Source organism: Alternaria conjuncta (assembly GCF_024043145.1).
Source record: "Alternaria conjuncta strain BMP 0040 chromosome Unknown scaffold_36, whole genome shotgun sequence".
NCBI classification, from domain to species: Eukaryota; Fungi; Ascomycota; class Dothideomycetes; order Pleosporales; family Pleosporaceae; genus Alternaria; species Alternaria conjuncta.
This window is the reverse complement of record NW_026250125.1, coordinates 52,435-69,839: the sequence shown is the minus strand read 5'-3', so window position 1 is coordinate 69,839 and position 17,405 is coordinate 52,435. Positions and strand designations below refer to the sequence as shown.

Sequence of the window (17,405 nt, the reverse complement as noted above, 5' to 3'; positions counted from 1 at the left end):
AGCGCGCCGGCCAGGATTCTCTCGCTTGAAGATGAGTTGGCCATGGTCCTGCTTTCCACGGTTGCGAATGGCGCCTACCATGGATCGACGTTTAATTCTTCACTTCCCATGACAAACAGACCACCTGCATCATCACACTCTCAACACGTCCAGCTTCACCACTTCTAGTCTATTCAGATATCTCCGTTATTCACCAATTCATTGTGTCGTTTCCAAAAGGGTCCATTGCACACACAATCGGCACGAAATCTGGCAAAGCGTGGTAGCGAGTTACCTCAAACCACATATCCTCACAGGCAAATACCGTTAACAATGAGCTTAGTTCTCATACCTTCTAACCAACATCATTCTTACATGTCGGACGACAACTCTCCAATGATACCAGGGCAGCCAGGGTACCCAGTGTACCGTCCGAATCAAGGGCAGCCAGAAGAAACACCAGCGCCCGGTAGTTATGGATCTTTTACGCACACATCGCCCACAAGTCCATTATTCCCACAATACGCAGGATACCAGTATATGGGCAATTTTCCGCCGCCCATGTCTCAATCCACGAACTCGCAGGCGTTTGTTCTGGGCGCAAACGTTAACTTAAACGCAGCATCGACTGCGAACACCTTTTACGGCGCCCAGGGCGGCTCAGCATTTACTCCTTCCAATCAGTCAGCAAACTCGATCTCTACTCCGACTATTTCCCCGTCGCAAACTCAATTCGATCCCGCCGATGCGTCCCAATTCTACGAAGGCGACAACGACGACGACGACGCCAAAGGACGACACGACAGTTTGTACCCTAAGGATGAAGAGACATCCCCAACAACAACAACAGAAACACCGTCCAAGAAGAGGCGTCGATCCGAGTACGCCGAACCAGGCTCAGCGCGGGCTATATATCTCGAAAAGAACCGCAAAGCCGCCAGCAAGTGTCGAAGCAAACAGAAAATGGAGCAGGAAGCGCTAGTTGAGAGAGCGCGGGACTCGGAGCGCAGTAACCGCATACTGAAGGCGGAAGTACACATGCTACAGACTGAACTGCGAGAGCTGAAGGAGTACGCCGGTCGTCATGCCAACTGTCGGGACCCACGGATAGCCATCTATTTGCAGAGGTTGGCTGACCGTTTGGCTTCACAAATGGGCCATCCACAACCACAGTTGTGAACACAGAGTCGCGCAAAAGTTTTCCATTCAGCGACAGAACCTTTTTCTCGCTCCTCGTGAAGTTCGTCTTCTATCGGCGCGAAGGCGGACACACCTCGGAGCTCCACCATGCTGCTCCAAAAAACGTATCACCACGAATCGCATTCCAGATCTCGGAACTTTTCTGGATCCTGTATTGTAATTGCGCGGGTACAAATTTTGCTTTCCAGCCGGCTATCAGTAATCACAAAGTTCGGTGGTCGGCCATCACCACCGTCCTGAGTAGAAGGGCTGGGATGTGTTAAAAAAAACAAGAGAAGGAACTGGAGTCGTGGCTTTCTACAGGCCCCATTCCAGAATGAAGTCAGGGTACAATTACAGTCATAGCGGAAGCATACCCTTTCTCTGGAGTGCGAGGAGGAAACAAATACCAATATGAAGGGGTGGAACCAATCATCGGGTGCATTGCATTGTGCATGTCAATGAGATTGTACAATATTGCTTTCATCTCTCTGAGGTGACTTGTTCTCACGAACTGATGCTATCTAATCGGATGTAACTTCCTAGTGAAGTCGGAAGTACTTGCTCCCAAACTGCAATGACGTCATTGCCTTGCACATGACAATTGCTACCAATGCATCTCGCTCGAGCTTCCTTTTTGGAAAACCTCGGTATTCCGCCCCCCTTTCCTTAGGAAACGTACTGGCGCACAGCTTGTCGCCTATTTCTGGCGGGAACGTCATCAGTTCCTATGCCCTAGTCGCTAAATTCAGATGAAGTCCTCCTCTTGTTGTCATAATGGACAGATCCACCCCTGCTGTCTCAACGCCCAGAAGCATGCCTGCTACTTGAACGTCTCGATCCAGTCCTGCCATGGCTCCTTGAATCCCTCCTGCCACCAGTCCTTACACCATTCTTAGCCTCACTATGACCCATCATTTGCTCTTCGTCCGCGCCCGTTGACATATCGCGAGAATGTTGAAGCTCCATAAGCGAACCGCTTCGCAGTCTCTTCTGGTGTGCGTCCGTGACCTGACTTGGATGGGTCCAGTTGAAAGAAACCATGACAAAGAACATCAGCAGTGCATCGAAGATGTACAGGTACACTTCGTGACTGAGGAGATATCCTGCATTTCCTCCGAGGTATTCCACGACACGGAAGATGCTTCGAACCATGATGAGCGCGCTTGCGAAGTATAAGTTGAATAGGTGGCGCTTCCAGGGTAGTTCGTCAAGACTCGCTCGGGAGACGGTGGTCCATGTTTGTACGATCTCATGAGACTGTCGAGACTTGAAGCACGAGAAGGGGCTGTAGCGCCTCTTTAGGGGAAGGTCTCTGGAGACACGGTAGTGGAAGACCGCGGAGACGACGATGAAAAAGCCAAAAAAGAGCAGTTGGACGAATAGACCACCGATGATGATCTTTTCACCGGTATGCAGGGCGTCTAGCGTGCCCATTGCTTGGATGCCACCACCTATACTTATATTTAGCCATAGTCCCGGAAGCTGCATTCAAGTGGTAACGTACCTGCGGCTTGCAACATAAAGCTGAACACATCTCCTGCTACGAATGTCTTCGTAAGCCACTTGTGGCTAATTAGCGAGTAGCGCTCTCCGTCGACTAAGAGGATTATCCGACCCAGTATGATGTAGATGGAGGCTGCGAATAGTGCCGGGGCAAGTAAGATGAGCAGCGACTGCATAATGAAGGGACCGAGTGCCCAGACATCGTCGTGTGAGAGGTAGCGTCCGATGTAACCTATAACCTCGACTGCATCATGTCAGCAACACCATCGCGAAGAAGGATGGCTATGCAATCTTACATAGACCTCCAATCACTAGTGGTGCGAAGTACCACGTCTTTCTCCTGATGAATTGGTAGATGTGCAGAAAGGTGGTAAGACCGAATGCGACGACGAATATGATCGCCGCTATCCGGTTTGGGATGTATCGGTATAGAACGTAGGCGGTTGGGTCGTCAAGCGCTGGGCGATATGGTTCGGTGTCGGACATGTTGAGTTGAGTTGAAGACGAACGCAGGTAATGCGTCCTCAAATGCAGGTGTGGTCATTCTCGAAGTGGGCTTCTCGAACGTTTTAACAACAGTTGCGTATCGCTCCTCGGCCAAGCCGTCAAGCTAAGGATGCGTTCGCGTTCTGGCTGTACGGAATACGTGATGCGAAATACGCTGCCAAGAGCGCTTGCCGAGCCGAGACGTTTTTTTGCGGGCCCCGTATCGGCCGTATGGCTTCTGCCGCACTAGTGGGACGATTTGGGGGTTAAATCGTGCGGCACCCCGTCCAATACGGCGTATCAACAACTGCAGTGCCTCGTTGAGATTGTGCGAATTGCACAGCCTCTCGCGAGCTTCGCAAGCTTCGCCATTTACTTGGTCCCAGATTAGTGATCATTGCGAAAAGACTTCGCCAAAACAACCCACGACTTTAGGATGCGCCAAGAGATGGTTTGCCAAAGCACAAGGACACCCGGTCAGGTTTACTCCCCGCGATAGGACATGACGATATTGGCTGCGACACCAAAATGGATACAACTCGGTGTAACTCAGATCCTCACGAGGCTGTCGGAGTGGTCGTTGCGCTCCCGGCTTGAGCATGAATGATCTGTTGCGGCCAGTCGAGCCATTTTAGAAGATCTGGTGTCGCTGCTAGCAAATGTTCGCAGGCAGCAAGAAGCCATTGGGGCCACTTTACCACCCACCATACCGGGCGACATTGGGCCAGCATTGCTGCAAAATGGGTTGTGATGATGCATGTCACAGGGTTGTGAGCTGCGAGGAGATCGAAGAAATGGGTCTCCAACCTCGCAGGCCAAAGGAAGAGAAGGGAGTACTCGTCGCGATCGGGTGATATGTGCCGGAACCGGAGCCAGGTCGCGTTAAGTGCATCGATAGCTGTAGCGCAGGCCTCCTTGTCCTGACTGTCTAGTAGGAGTTCCGTGAGTTCCTTCAGTCGAAGAATCTCTTGAGGATTCTCCTCCCGTGCGAGCGTGTCCAACGCATCTAGCGCTTCAGGAGACGCCATGTCTGTCATATGGGCAAACACCGAGCTGTCTTTGATTTGGTCCCAGTGAGGTATCACCACAACCTTGATGCCTTGCAATAACATGAAGCAGTGGTGGAGAGCGCGAATGGGATCCTCGGGGCGTTCAAGCTGCGCCGAACCGAAGTTGTACGTCAAGATTATCGAAGACAGCATGAACATCGGAATTGCCAGCTCAACGTTCGGCGTCTCCAGATTCTTTCGGTAAGTGTCCAAGGCTCGGCTGATGTGGGAATCTGCCTGGAGCAAAAGGCTCTGCCGCTCGTTGGGCGGAAGCAAGGATGCTTGATGGACTGCCGAAAGGGCGAGAAAACCACGAAGAAGGAAAGGATAGTCGAAGCCTAGTTCAATGAACTCGTTCTGCAGAGCGAAACGGTCAGTTCAACAATTTCACATAGTCTATCGGAGTGGACGAGTCTTACCTGCCAGACGACACTTCTAGTTGCAGGATTTGGATGCAGAGACTTGGCGCACGCTTTTGTCCAATGATGCAGCAAACGGAGGTCTGCGAGCGGAAGCTCGGAACTTGCGGGACTTGCTTCGGGACTTTCAGCATGATGTGTATCCACAAACGGAGAAGAAACGCCTGGACTGTGTTGTGGGGAGCCCGAGTAGCTATCCGGTATTGCTGGGAAATGGCAATGGATGTCCAGGCGAACACAGTTCCCACAGCGCGGGCGCGCTTCATTGCACTGTACGACATGGTAAGCGACGACACAGATCACAGCAGAAGAGCCATAGCATCGGATGCGCATAGGACTTGAGCACTATTCGCCGGGTAGGTACAGAAAATCGCACAGCACACGGTGATTGGCTGGAGAAGACGGAAGCTGGATCGAAGGTGAACACCTACTTTAGTATGTCTCTGCTTGCATTGGAAGCATCCTTTTCGCGACTTGGTGTGAGTCTTGCGCTTTGCGACGCGCTGTTCCGGCATAGTGGCGACAGCGAGATGGGTATATGAGTGCGATTGAGATGTACGATGCAGGTGATTTGGGCTGGGCGGCGGAAGATCATCGGTTATGTAAGCCGCTAGCGAGCGACTGGCGTGGGCATTTCCCCGCGGATGTCCGTTGGCCCCTTGCTTTCATTCCAGCTTGCTGAGGCACAGCACCAAACACCTGCTTTGTGACTTGCACCGCCGAATCAAGACGCGAGAGAATTCAAAATGAGAAGAAAATGACGTTGTCAAATATCGGTTGTAGACTCCACTACGCCGGACTCCGAGAGACAAACCCCATCCCTGTTCGTGGAAGTCTGAACGCCTTCAAATCCAGATTAAAACATTTCGCGCCGGCTCAGCTACAAGACACAAGCATCGTGTCCACCCACATCAGTTCCAGTTCCTGAACTCCGCCTGCGCGTCGGCGTTGCGCCATCCGATGTTCTCCCTGCTTGCTTCCTCCAGGGCAGTTGGCTTCCTCGTCGCTTGAGCGCCTGCGGGCGACGACTTCCTTGGCTGGTTAAGACGCTTATCCAGGGCCGCTTGCTGGTTTGCGCGCATCTTTGGGCTTGTTAGCGTTGCAAGTATGGTCGAATACCAAGACCATACCTCAGCTTGGAGCTTTGCGCGCTCTTCTTCGCTAAGCTGCGGCTCTGGAGGTCGCTGCGATGCTGACGGCTGAGACTGTTCTTGACCCATGATCTCGTTGAACGACACGTGATTTAAGGATGGTATGGACTTCTTTGAAGTCGATGTAGACTCTAAACGAGACTGTGGGGCCTGTTGTTGTTATATGCTGACTGCATACCAAGCTTAGGCCACCGACTGTACGGCACGGTCGTCCCTTCAGGCAACAACGCCAACGGCACTGCCACACCATGATGCTCAATACCACAGCCTTGTGTTCGACGTACAATTCGCCTGAAACACATTTGTTTAGGCTGTGCAACTGGTGGGGAAGTTGTCGTTGTAGGTATTACAACGCAAAGTCATGTGCGGATGCAGCTTTTCGCAACCATGGTATAGGTTTGAGTCAAACGTGCTCTATATTTGAATTTTTCACTACTTCTATTCTGATGCTAAACTACATCATAATATACAGTTGCGATCACACCGATACCAACACTAATTCTAGAATACCTTTATTATGTCAAACACCAACAACCCCTACCGCTGCATTGGCAAGGGATTTTGCGGCAGCGTCTGGGCTGCTGAAGATGGCACGAACCATGCCATTAAACGCGAAGATGGAGGACCCGGACGATCTGTCACCAACGACTACAACATGCATCTGCAAATTATTCGGAGCGCAAACCAACATCGTCCTTCAATGCCTCTGGCCATACCGCAATGTCAGTCGTTGATATACTCGAACAATATGTGGTGGATTGAAAACCTCCACCGCTTCCCTGCCGGCTTCACAGAGTGTAGAGCGCTCATATCGGAACGCATCCCCAAGATACCTCGATCTATCAGCGATAAGATCGTAGACCTATTCTGCGCAGGCAACACGTCACTCTCGGCCTTTGTGAAAGGGAACGAAGACGACGACTGTTGTCTTATCCGTCCCTACTTGGGGCGACGAAGAGAGCGCGAGGCAACGAACACATCGCGCTTCCAGCGGTTCAGTCTCAGGAACGTTCCATTACACATCAATCAGATGGAAGACCTCGGCCTTGATTACGTTGCCTACGCGCAGACTATGGCAGACGCACTTGCCATGATGCACTGGGGCGCTAAAGTCGATGCCAATGACGTCGAGTTCGTACTCGCGCCTCCGCGAGCCTCATCACGATCATCATTCCCGTCACACTATCTCGGCAAACACGTCATGTGGATTCTGGATTTTGACTGTGTGAGGCACATGTCCATGGACGAAGCTGGGCTGAAGCAGGCGTGCGCGGCGTTTATGAGAAACGATCCTTTCTACCCACGACCGGACGGCACGGAAACTGCTGATGGAGCGTTATGGTGGTTCTTTAGGCAGAGGTTTCTAGAGACTAGTGCGGAAATATTGGGAGATGGGTGCCCACATGCAGGCCTGCCACGGAGACTGATGGAATTGATTGAGGAGGAAGGCTGTAGGCGACGGAAGAAGAAAGAAGAGCTCCAAGAGCGGGATGAAGATGCGGTATAGAGGTAGAAGAGACAGTGATGTAATTACCATGAGTATGCCTCAGCCTACTGTCGTTATCATCTAAGATCTATCATGATTCACGTGGTATATGAATATAGCTACGATATACCTAGGTATCATAGAGCACTTCCGCCAAAAAGGCCGTCTGAATAGCAACCTCCTAATGCGAAAACAAATACAAAAAGTCAATCACCGTCTTTGAACAAAAGCAGGCCTGCGGATGTACCCCGCTGTCGCTATGTGCCACCTCCCTGATTTCCCACGACCACCGCCAGAAAGATACTCCCACCCCATTTTCGAACGCAAAAAGAAAGCAAAAAGAGCAAAACAAGCAGCTTGACACGAGTGGGGTTCGAACCCACGCACATTTCTGTAGTAGAGATCCAAGCAGGGCTTAAATCTACCGCCTTAGACCACTCGGCCATCGTGTCTGATGGAGAAACTGGACAGATCTTCGAGATACAATGGTCATATTGCCATTGACAAAGCGTAGCAGCCGTGCCGTAGGCATGAAGAGAAGGGTTTGGTGATGTTTGGTATCTTTGTCGTGGTGCGGGGTAGTGGAGGGGCAGTTCAACTTTGGTACAACATTGACTTTGCAGCGTTGGAGGGGTATTGATGCGAGTGCAGTACCAATATAAGAACACTGAGTCAGATAAGACTAGGGAGTTATTTCATCTTCACCAACGTTCTCGAAACATACGAACAGATGCATCAGGCCAAACGAGTGCATTAGTTAGAACCGTGCCCTAGTTATCCCTATAATGTACAAATCCATAAAACCAGTCCAAAACTATATACACCCAGCCATTACATCCCGATCCAGCCTACAAGAACCTAAAAGCTCAATACACTACATCTTCATCCCTTATATCCCCGTCTACGCAACCCATCGCTTACCGAGAGTCTGCGCCGCCTGAGCATCATCAGGGTTGTTCTGCGCAAGCGCCGAAAGAATAGACGCAACATCATCCTGACGCTTCTCAATATCGCGACGGGCAGCAGCAGCAGCCTCAGGGTCGACCTCGGCGAGCGCGTCAAGGCAGTGGGCTGCATCGTCCTGGCGCTTCTCGACGTCGCGGCTCTCGATATCGCGACGGGCAGCCGCAGCGGCCTGGGGGTCGACTGCTGCGAGGTCGTCGAGGCAGTGGGACACGTCCTGGCGCTTGGTAACCGACTTGGGGGTAGAGCTCATAGCGGGAGCAGCAGCGGCGGCGTCATCGGGGTTGTTCTGCGCGAGGGCAGCGAGGATGGAGGCAACGTCGTCTTGACGCTTGTCCATGTCGCGGACGTCGATGCTGCGGCTCTTGATGTCGCGGCGGGCAGCGGCAGCAGCCGCGGGGTCGACCTGCGCGAGGTTGTCGAGGCAGTGGGATACGTCGTCCTGACGCTTGGTGGTGGATGTGGAGGACATGGCCTGCTTGGCTGCGGCGGCATCATCGGGGTTGTTGGCCTCAAGTGCGGCGAGGATGGAGCTCACGTCGTCCTGACGGCGGAGCTTGACCTTCATGGCTGAGGCGGCGGCGTCGGCATCTTCGGGGTTGTTCGTGCGGAGGGCCTCGAGAATGGAGGCAACGTCGTCTTGGGGGCTGGCTGGGATGTGTTAGGTGGGTGTCCAACGAAGCATACTTCTTCATGCTTATCAAAACCTACCGGTAGCGAAGACGGCGCTGGAGAAAGCAGCAACGGCGACAAAGGCTGTGTAACGCATGTTTGCTGATTGAGGGGAGCTGAGGTATATGGTAGTGAGAGTAGATTGAAACTGAATAGAAGTGACCGGCACAGATATTACAAGATGATAGTACTGATAGGATGTTATTTGCTCAAATCAACTCAAGAAGACATCGAGCTCTAAATACCACAGTCCGGAGAGGTGATACCCGCACAGCCAAACATCTAAGCTTCGCCGCGTCAGATGCGGAAGCTTATCACGAAACCCACCTTGCCTAGTTTCACGGTCTTGGTACGAGCCGAGTAAGAAGATGCACCATTGCAGTGTTCGAATGCATTGCATGTTCCGCAGTCGGCAAGGAAGAGTGTGGTTGTTTGGTTTCCGATGTTGGGTGCTTGCAGGCGGGTTGGAGCGTTCATGTATCGTGTTTCGGAAACAGCCTCACCATCTACCCAGACGCAGATCTGAAACAACGCAGCCTCGGTATCTCTATACGACTTGCGCAGCAGCTCTTGCTTCTTCTGTGACCGTAGCAGGTATCACGTCGATCTGGGACCAAACGCGGAGGCTCTGGAGACGTGCGCCGCGCGGACTTTGCTATGCGACGCTGCATGCTGATCTGCTCACGGCTAGCCACAGCATCCTTCTGCCCAGACGATCGCTAGATGCTGCCCTTTAAAGTCTCATAGTCTCTATCATTGCTTCTCATACGTGATAGTGTATTACGCGGATGTTTCGATCGGGTGAGGGTCGTAGTGACGTGCGAAGTTCGCGGAGGCTCGGGTCGCTTTGTCTTCGCAGAGGTATAAGCAGTCTCGACTGCGTACTGCTGTCTATCAATTGGCTATCAGTTTGGTAACTCGAAGTAATGTTGCTAAGCTCGTACCTGGTGTCCGTTGCTTCCTCCGTGCCGCAGGTTGTCGAACAACAACAATGGGAATACGGTTACCATCTCACCCACACGATGTGCGCTCCTAGATATCCAGGTAAAGGACGCAACAGGTCTCGAGTGAGTTTAAGAGTCAAGGCATCTCTGTCTGTTCGTTCTCCAGCTTGCGCTCACGGTAGCGGGTCGTACCGAGGCAGCCTCGAAATCGCGGGGTTCTGGGGTAAACCATTCCAAGGTCGCACTGGCAACCTGCGGCAGGTCAGATGAACTATTCAGTAGTCAACGAGCGTCAAGTCGAACATCGATATCAGGATGGGGTGGAAGCCTTGAACACCAACAAGCCTGAGAGCGAGCTCGAGCGAAAGCTTGGCATGACCAAGTCTCAATATCGGACAGCTCGAACAGCAGTAGCTCATCACGGAACGTGGCACGGGTATCGACAAGCGTCGGCATTGGTTCTGAGGGTCCATTCGAGTCCATTGAGTTCAACGTCAGTCATCCGCACATGTCATTACCATAGCTACAGCTTCCGCACATATACCTGGGTAAGGAAAGCGAGCCGTGGTGGTAGCTTGCTCTTCAGATTGCTCGTCTAAAGTACATGTTTTACACAATCTGACCGGCCACTAGAGTAGGAAAAGAGGTAGTAGTCGTCCCTATGCACACACCCATCCGCAAGAAAAGTTTTCCACCTTGCGGCACCCCGATACCGTTGACCCCAAATGTCCGGCAGTCCATGCAATGCACACATCTATGCGACGTAGAGGAGCAAGAAGGACATCATGAGCGCGAAAAGACCAGTGGCCTCAGCGAAGGCGAAACCGAGAACGGCGTACTGGAAGAGCTGACCCCTGAGGGAAGGGTTGCGGGCAACACCCTGGATGAGACCACCGAAAACCGTTCCGATACCGACACCGGCACCGGCAAGACCGATGGTAGCGAGACCGGCACCCTGGATCTTGGCGGCAGCGACCATGGCGGCAGCGGTGGACTCGGCGACGATGCCACGCTTCTGGATGACGTTGCGGGCGGCGTTGTTGCGGAAGGCGCTGCGGGCAGCGACGAGGGTGTTCTGCTGGGGAGCGCGGGCTGCAAGATGATGGTCAATGGCTGCTTGATGAGCTTGCAGAGCTCAAACCCAATGGCTTAAGCTGCTGCGGCAGGCGCGAGACATACCAGCGTTGGAGAAGCCACGGGCGGCCACGCGGGCGGCGCCGAAGGAGCGAGCGATGGCAACCATGGTGATGGTATTGACGGTCGGAGTGGAGATGAGTTGGAGATGAATTGGTCCTTCAATGGATGGGGAGTGGTGGGAGGAGGATGGAGGAGGTGGATGCAAAAACTCGCTGAAGGGTTGATTAGCCGCCAAGAGTCCGTGCGGGAGCTCACATCGGGTTAGCGCTCCCCGTTTACTCCCGACAACCTCTACCTCGTCGACCGTCGTGAAGACTTTGAGGGTGGTAATGACTTCTTCTAGCTACTCATAGTCCTTCTAGGTCAGGCGAAGATGTCGGAGGATTCTTGAGAGCCCGCCGTCTTTACAGAGTTTGCAATCGCCCTGCAACCGCTCCACAAACATTCCCCTCAACCGACACAAGCGATCTTAACAGGTACCACGACATCGTTACACTCATGTACATCGAAACGCAATGTTCATCTGAATTGAAACGCGAAGCCTAGTGCAACCACGCAATAGTCTTAGTGGAGATCATTCTCTCTTGTGTGTGGGCTCCGACACGTTGTTTACATTGGTCCTCAACCTCATCTGTGGGGTACAGATAAGATGCGTAAACACTGTAGAGACTGTGCAATGCCTGCTAACGACAGTTATCCAGATCAATTCCAGGAGTCCGGAAAAGCTGGTATAGCAAAGCCAAAGTCCAAGCATTCAAGTATGATGTTCGCGAGGCTTCACAAAGTGTCACTACGTAAGTGATGTGTGGGAGCCAGATAATTCATTTTGCATGACACACTTATAACGCAGCTATGATGTGTACACGGATAAGAATATACTTCGTCTCGTACATGTTCACACAATGGAACGTCATGCTATGTGGGCTGCAAGCAATATAATTTGTGATATCTGGTGTTAGTAGTTCATTCGAATCTGTTCGAGCTTATCACGGACGTCACTGTACACAATCTCTCCTCGGAAAGACACGAAAGACCAAATTGTAGTGCTCACATCGAATTCAACGACGAAAGCTATTCCCATATAAGACTTTTGGTAAACATGACCCTTCCCACCTCATTCCATCCATGCCCACCATCTACCCATCCAACCATCCCATCCATGTCGGCCGTAACAGCCCACCGCATCTCCTCGCATCAGCACTTGGTATCGGACTCAAAAAAGAAAGATTACAATACAGTCACAGCCCCGAAGGGCCATGATAAGAAGTGGTATCGGACATTAGATGGTCGTAAAGACCGAGCGCAGAGCAGACGTCGACGCCCAACTCTCATCGCAGGGAGATCACAGCAGGTGCGACTCGATCACTCCCCGCATGCGTGAAACAGTCATTAGTTGATAAAAGGAAACGCCTTGTCAGGAAACAGTTGTGCTTATTCGACCATTGCGCTAATGGGCGTGCCAGCGCGGCTCTCGTCCACGAATTCGCTCATCTTCATCTTCTTGTGGCGCGGGCTCTCGGCCTCGATTTCGTCCAGCCGCCTCTTCAGGTCCGCTTCTCGCTGCTTGGTCTCCTCGAGCTCTTGCCTCAGGGTTGATTCCGTCTGTCGTGCTGACTGCTCGCTCTGTTCGAGTTCGCTAACACGGTTGCGGAAGAGGTCATTGATGAGCTCCATCTCCGAGACGCGTGTCTTGAGCGCAGTGTTTTGAGCGGCAAGAGTCTCGTACGGGAGAGGGGCTTCGAGGTGGGAGCCGTTGATCGAAGAATTGGCGGGGGACGGAGCACGGATGCCAAAGCCTGGTAGCGAGGGCGAGTGGAAGTCACCGCCATGCAGGGCCTGCTCGAACAAGTGTGATGGTGCGATGTTGGAGGGGTGGTTGAAGTTGGGGGTACCGGTGCGGGAGATGGGCGATTGCGAGCGGTCGGACAGTCCAGAAGAGATCTTGCCAGATGCGCGGCGGTGCTGGGCTAGGGCTAGCTGGCCATCAGCATCGGGGTGCGCGGCAGGAAGACCACCTTGGTCGCTTGTCTGTCATGTGTTAGTTGTGAAGGAGTGGTAGATTGACTTGCATACCCGCTTGCGTCCACCTGGTCCGCCAGTCTTGACGCGGTTCCGGCTCTTGATGACATCTGTCTTCAGACTGATGGGTCGCGGGCGTCCATGTAGCTTCAAGAATAGACCGCAGGCATTGCAGAGAACAGCACCAGATTCGTCGCGGCGCCAAAGAGGGGTGGTGGAGGTTGCGCAGTTTTGGCAGGACGGCTGCAGATTGTCAGCAGGAGCACTTCAGTGTTGCCAAAATCCATGAGGCTCTTCTCTGGACGGCATCGCGAAGAATGCGATGCGTCGAGGTCGCCTCGAGCGCGAGGCCAGAAGAAGTAGATAATGGCTACCTATCGATAAGAGGATAAGAGACAAATCGGAGTCTTGCTTGGAGCCATGACGCCAACATCGCAATCGTACGTACCGGAGAGCCAGCCTGACCACCAGCGGTTGCGGGCGCAGAGGTTGCATAAGTCATGCTGAGGCCATTAACGGGTTTACTGTTCTCCATGGTTAGCGAGGGCTGGAAAAGAAGTCGCGAAAACGCCAAGCTTTCAGTGATAAGCAGCAGGTGCGAGCGGAACGGTCGGCGGTTTGAGCCGCCGACGCAACTGCCAGTCTGGAGCCATTCACCACGCTCTCATATCCCACGATAAGTGAATACAACGCCGCGAAAGTGTCTACAAATATTCTGCTAGAACATTTTGCAAAACCCTTTGTGCATCTGTGTTTGTACAGACTTGTCCCACACTACCGCAACGAGAGCCTGGGTAATTCTGAAAACGTACCTGGGGGGTGAAGGCATTCTCTTCTCGGGCGTATCTCTCCTCATATTATCATTATTATCATTACTGTTCATATTCGCAGCGGGGCAATTCGACGCAGCCGACGCTAGCGTGGCTAGTGACGGCAGCTGGATCGAGGCATTGCTGCCATGCCTTTGTTGGGTGTAGGAAGCCACGGTCGAGCTTGAGGACGGTCGTGATCTATCGTGGCCGATCGACGGCAGCTTGTCGTCGAAGTTGGCGGTGGTAGACGTCTTGAAGGCGGGCAGGTCGAAAACCTGCAGGATCGAGGGTCTGCGGAACGAATCGTCGACCTGGGGCCGAGGGAGGATGGAGGTAGCCAGTGCGGAAGCCGTGATGGTGTATTAGGTCGAGAAACGCGTGGCGCTCCTCGAATAGCTGGTAATGTATCGGGTGGAAATGCCTTGTATGTCGAATGCGCACGTTTTGATGATGTACACCAAACAGGACGCGAGCGAGCGGATGGAGCTTCAAAAGAGTGTGTGTATTAAGTAAGGGAGCGACTGTAAAGACTGAAGGACAGAAAAGCAACAGCTACAAAGCAGTGTTGAAAGAGTGTGTCTGTCTGTTGAGAGGAATGAGCACGAGATTGAGCTACCAGGTACGCGATCCGTTCTCTGCGCTTTGGTGATAGGGGTCCCTCCGTATCGATAATACCCACCTTATTTAAAATTAGGATCTAACCACCTGCATGACCTCAGAACGCTGCCCGCAAGTGTCCCTCCAGTCTCTTTTGAGCCGGGCCGTTTTGCTGCAGTCGTACAAGCTTCAGCATGGTAATCTGAACCATACGATGACCTCCTCAGCGATTCAGCCCTTAGTCACAAGCAAGCATAGCACAATTCGCACGCATTCAGCCTCCACAACGGCTCTCAATATTGCCACGCCCGGTCCTACAGGGCCCACGAACAAAGGGTCGTTGAAACGAAACAACCGTCCCGTCAGGCGCGTGATGGTTCACGCTGACCGGCGCTTATGGTATTGCCCCTGAGGCTCAATTACGCTAGTCCCACAGCGGCCATGCACGTCTGTGCGCGTACCTTTCACTAGACCAATCACGTCTATCTTGTCTCCGGCTTGTGGCTGTCACGTAGATAGGGAGGGTTCAAATTGGATAGACACCCGTAGCGCGAACTATCGCACAGTCTGGAGAAGTGCATTTCAGGGTCTTGAATCGGGCTACACCAAGGATATACCAGTACGGCTTTTGTTGAACGATCACTTGTTCTTATGGATAGCGTTTGGGCAACAACGGTGACCCCATGGAATGTATCCCTGCCACCTGCACGGTGATTATGACTATCTACCAAAGGAGAACCAACCTTTCTTGGCTTGCGGCTTCTCCTCCTTCTTCTCCTCAACCGGCGCCTCTTCTGGCTCTGGCTCAGGCACCTGCGCTTGCGGCGTGCGCCCGGGATACTCGACGTAGTTCCATGCCACATCGAGGAACAGAGGCTTGACCGGTACCGGCTTGATCTTTGGAGGCCATGTGACCAGGTTCTTCAGATCAACCGAGCCCGACGATGGGTACTCGTTCAGTCGCTCAACAACGGGCGCTGCATTTGCCAGCCCAGCCTTGGACGCGGTATCAGAGTTTGCGAATAGTTGCGACAGCGCCACTACACCCCGGTAGTGCGAGTTCAGGTTTTCGAGGTTCTCCTTGAGCGTCTTTGTCTGCTCCCCGGAGACTTCCATCTTAGGTGCGTTGAATGTTGAGGACGCCTGGGATTGTGGAGCAGATGCTGCTTGGTTTGCCAGTGTCAACGCCCTGTTGCAAAGCGCTAAAGCTTGCTTTGGCGTTGACAGGAATGCGTACGAGTGTGACAGATTCAAGCACTTCAGCGCCTGGAAGTATGCACGCTGTCCGTCGAGTTCGGAGATGAATCCAGTATCGCGAGCAGCACCCCTGAGGTCCTTGACCGAGTCAATACTTTGCAGGATCGCATCGTACAAAGCGATGCGCTCCCGTAAACGCGCCAGCTTGCGGCCAGTGGGCTCTTCCCGTTCGACCCATTCCTTACCGTCTTTGCGCGGTCGGCGCGGCTTTTGCGGAGGATTCGCGGGGAACGTGAGACCGTCGTCCTTGCCGATAAGCACTCGGTTGCGCCCGACTCGCCACGAAATGAGATCGTAGTTGACCGCCAGGTTCGTGACACGGAGATCCTGCATGCGCGCATCGCCCTCATCGACACCTTCCTTCTCAAGCTCCTCAATCGCCCTTCGTGTTGCGTCGACCGCGTCTTGGCTTGCAATGAGGATGTCGTCGTAGGCGTTGGCACGGTCTTTAGGCGATGAGGTGGAAGTCGTAGACTGGTCAAGGGCAGCTGAGGCGGTATCGACGGATGCTAGAGCCTGGCCAATCGCAGCGTCTACTACGTTTGCTGTTCGGCCGCGCCATGTAATCTGGGTGTCTGTTGACTATTAGCGGTGCCCTGGAAGCTGTATGTGTCACTCACGAGACGAAGCTGCTTCCTCTTCCTTCAGGGCTGCTGAGTCGAGCTTCTCCACGGCCTTGACCAGCTCTGCGTCGTCCTTTGGGAAGTACTTTGTCGCAACAGTCGGGACGCCCACTGTACGCGGGATGCGACTCTGGTAGGCAGCATAGCGGATGCTGGGGTCGGTAGTGCCTGCCAACACATCTTTGAACAGGTCCTTCCTCGTGGCCTTCAGCAGAGCGCTGTAGATGACTCGCGCCGCAGAGTACTTGGTGAGACACGGGGCCCAGCGCTGGGGCGTCGCGTTCTTGCTTTTGATGCCCTCGGCTTGCTTCTCAAACTCATGCGCTCCAGCCAGAGTGTAGGCATATGCCTTTGCTTCGAGCACATCCGTCTCCGATGCTCCGCTTGCGCTCGTGTTGGAGATGAGTTCAATAACCTGGTTCGCGTATTGTGTAGCCTTGTGTAAGCGCGAGAGGATGTGTTTACGCGTAGAGCCGGTGATGTTCTTGTCGGCGTTCTCGTCGGAGTGAGAGGCTTTCATAGCCATGGCCTGCGCCCATGCCCGTTCCGAGTTGAGCAGGAGCAGGTGGAGAGCCCTGTCACAGTCAGCTTCCAGCATGCGCCTCTTACACGTGACTCGTACTCATTGTTGTTCTTGATATCCTCCGCCGTGACCGGGGCCTTTGCAGCATATTTCGCGTTCTTGGGTGTTGCCCGCCCGAGTTTCTTGTTCACAATGCGGAGACGTCGCGACAATTGCTCATGGTAGGTATTGTAATCGCCGATGAGGAACGCCGACTCCCGGTAGTCGGTCACGAACTTGGTGATATCCATGGCCGGGCAGCTGGTGTTGAGTGCAACTGTGGGGATGCGGCTGATGTGGAGGGGCATCAATTGGCGAGCTATCCATGGCCCTGCCAAGCGAATCGGAATCTCAGGTCATTGTCGCGCCGTAAACTTTTCGAGACATCATAGACATCGGGCCCGCCATTGCCACGCGCGCTACTCGTTCTTTCCCTTGTGTCTTTTGCTCTAGTCTCCTTCTTCTGAGTCAGCACTCTGTACATTGTTTTCCTCCTCCACCGTTTTTCCTGTAGTCCCCATCGCATAGCTAGAGGCATGCACAAGTGTGGGCAAACCCCATTAC

The 17,405-nt window shown here is 53.2% G+C and overlaps 9 protein-coding genes and 1 non-coding gene across 10 annotated transcripts; 2 read left to right on the top strand and 8 right to left on the bottom strand.

The window, feature by feature from the left end:
- Positions 1–540: 540 nt before the first annotated feature.
- On the top strand, positions 541–1,158 carry J4E85_011505 (uncharacterized protein; the record flags this gene model as incomplete). The annotated part of the gene is made up of 1 exon (XM_051475707.1): positions 541–1,158. The coding sequence occupies one exon, from the start codon at positions 541–543 to the stop codon at positions 1,156–1,158; it is 618 nt and encodes a 205-aa protein (XP_051320483.1).
- An 823-nt stretch (positions 1,159–1,981) lies between these two features.
- Positions 1,982–3,150, bottom strand: J4E85_011504 (uncharacterized protein; the record flags this gene model as incomplete). The annotated part of the gene is given in 4 exon segments (XM_051475706.1): positions 1,982–2,029; positions 2,047–2,612; positions 2,666–2,908; positions 2,961–3,150. 4 exon segments carry the CDS (start codon positions 3,148–3,150, stop codon positions 1,982–1,984), a joined length of 1,047 nt encoding a protein of 348 aa, XP_051320482.1.
- Positions 3,151–3,707: 557 nt separating this feature from the next.
- J4E85_011503 (uncharacterized protein) lies at positions 3,708–4,358 on the bottom strand (the record flags this gene model as incomplete). Its single annotated transcript, XM_051475705.1, has 1 exon — positions 3,708–4,358. The coding sequence occupies one exon, from the start codon at positions 4,356–4,358 to the stop codon at positions 3,708–3,710; it is 651 nt and encodes a 216-aa protein (XP_051320481.1).
- A 1,171-nt stretch (positions 4,359–5,529) lies between these two features.
- Positions 5,530–5,838, bottom strand: J4E85_011502 (uncharacterized protein; the record flags this gene model as incomplete). The annotated part of the gene is made up of 2 exons (XM_051475704.1): positions 5,530–5,700; positions 5,749–5,838. The coding sequence occupies 2 exons, from the start codon at positions 5,836–5,838 to the stop codon at positions 5,530–5,532; spliced, it is 261 nt and encodes an 86-aa protein (XP_051320480.1).
- Positions 5,839–6,286: 448 nt separating this feature from the next.
- On the top strand, positions 6,287–7,276 carry J4E85_011501 (uncharacterized protein; the record flags this gene model as incomplete). The annotated part of the gene is made up of 2 exons (XM_051475703.1): positions 6,287–7,142; positions 7,179–7,276. The coding sequence occupies 2 exons, from the start codon at positions 6,287–6,289 to the stop codon at positions 7,274–7,276; spliced, it is 954 nt and encodes a 317-aa protein (XP_051320479.1).
- Positions 7,277–7,613: 337 nt separating this feature from the next.
- On the bottom strand, positions 7,614–7,707 carry J4E85_011500. The gene has a single exon. It is a non-coding gene; the product is annotated as a tRNA-Leu (tRNA).
- A 449-nt stretch (positions 7,708–8,156) lies between these two features.
- On the bottom strand, positions 8,157–8,987 carry J4E85_011499 (uncharacterized protein; the record flags this gene model as incomplete). The annotated part of the gene is made up of 2 exons (XM_051475702.1): positions 8,157–8,869; positions 8,930–8,987. 2 exons carry the CDS (start codon positions 8,985–8,987, stop codon positions 8,157–8,159), a joined length of 771 nt encoding a protein of 256 aa, XP_051320478.1.
- A 1,601-nt stretch (positions 8,988–10,588) lies between these two features.
- On the bottom strand, positions 10,589–11,077 carry J4E85_011498 (uncharacterized protein; the record flags this gene model as incomplete). Its single annotated transcript, XM_051475701.1, has 2 exons — positions 10,589–10,926; positions 11,014–11,077. The coding sequence occupies 2 exons, from the start codon at positions 11,075–11,077 to the stop codon at positions 10,589–10,591; spliced, it is 402 nt and encodes a 133-aa protein (XP_051320477.1).
- A 1,325-nt stretch (positions 11,078–12,402) lies between these two features.
- On the bottom strand, positions 12,403–13,525 carry J4E85_011497 (uncharacterized protein; the record flags this gene model as incomplete). The annotated part of the gene is made up of 3 exons (XM_051475700.1): positions 12,403–12,999; positions 13,045–13,233; positions 13,439–13,525. 3 exons carry the CDS (start codon positions 13,523–13,525, stop codon positions 12,403–12,405), a joined length of 873 nt encoding a protein of 290 aa, XP_051320476.1.
- A 1,594-nt stretch (positions 13,526–15,119) lies between these two features.
- Positions 15,120–17,092, bottom strand: J4E85_011496 (uncharacterized protein; the record flags this gene model as incomplete). Its single annotated transcript, XM_051475699.1, has 3 exons — positions 15,120–16,231; positions 16,277–16,854; positions 16,902–17,092. The coding sequence occupies 3 exons, from the start codon at positions 17,090–17,092 to the stop codon at positions 15,120–15,122; spliced, it is 1,881 nt and encodes a 626-aa protein (XP_051320475.1).
- Between the last annotated feature and the right edge of the window lie 313 nt (positions 17,093–17,405).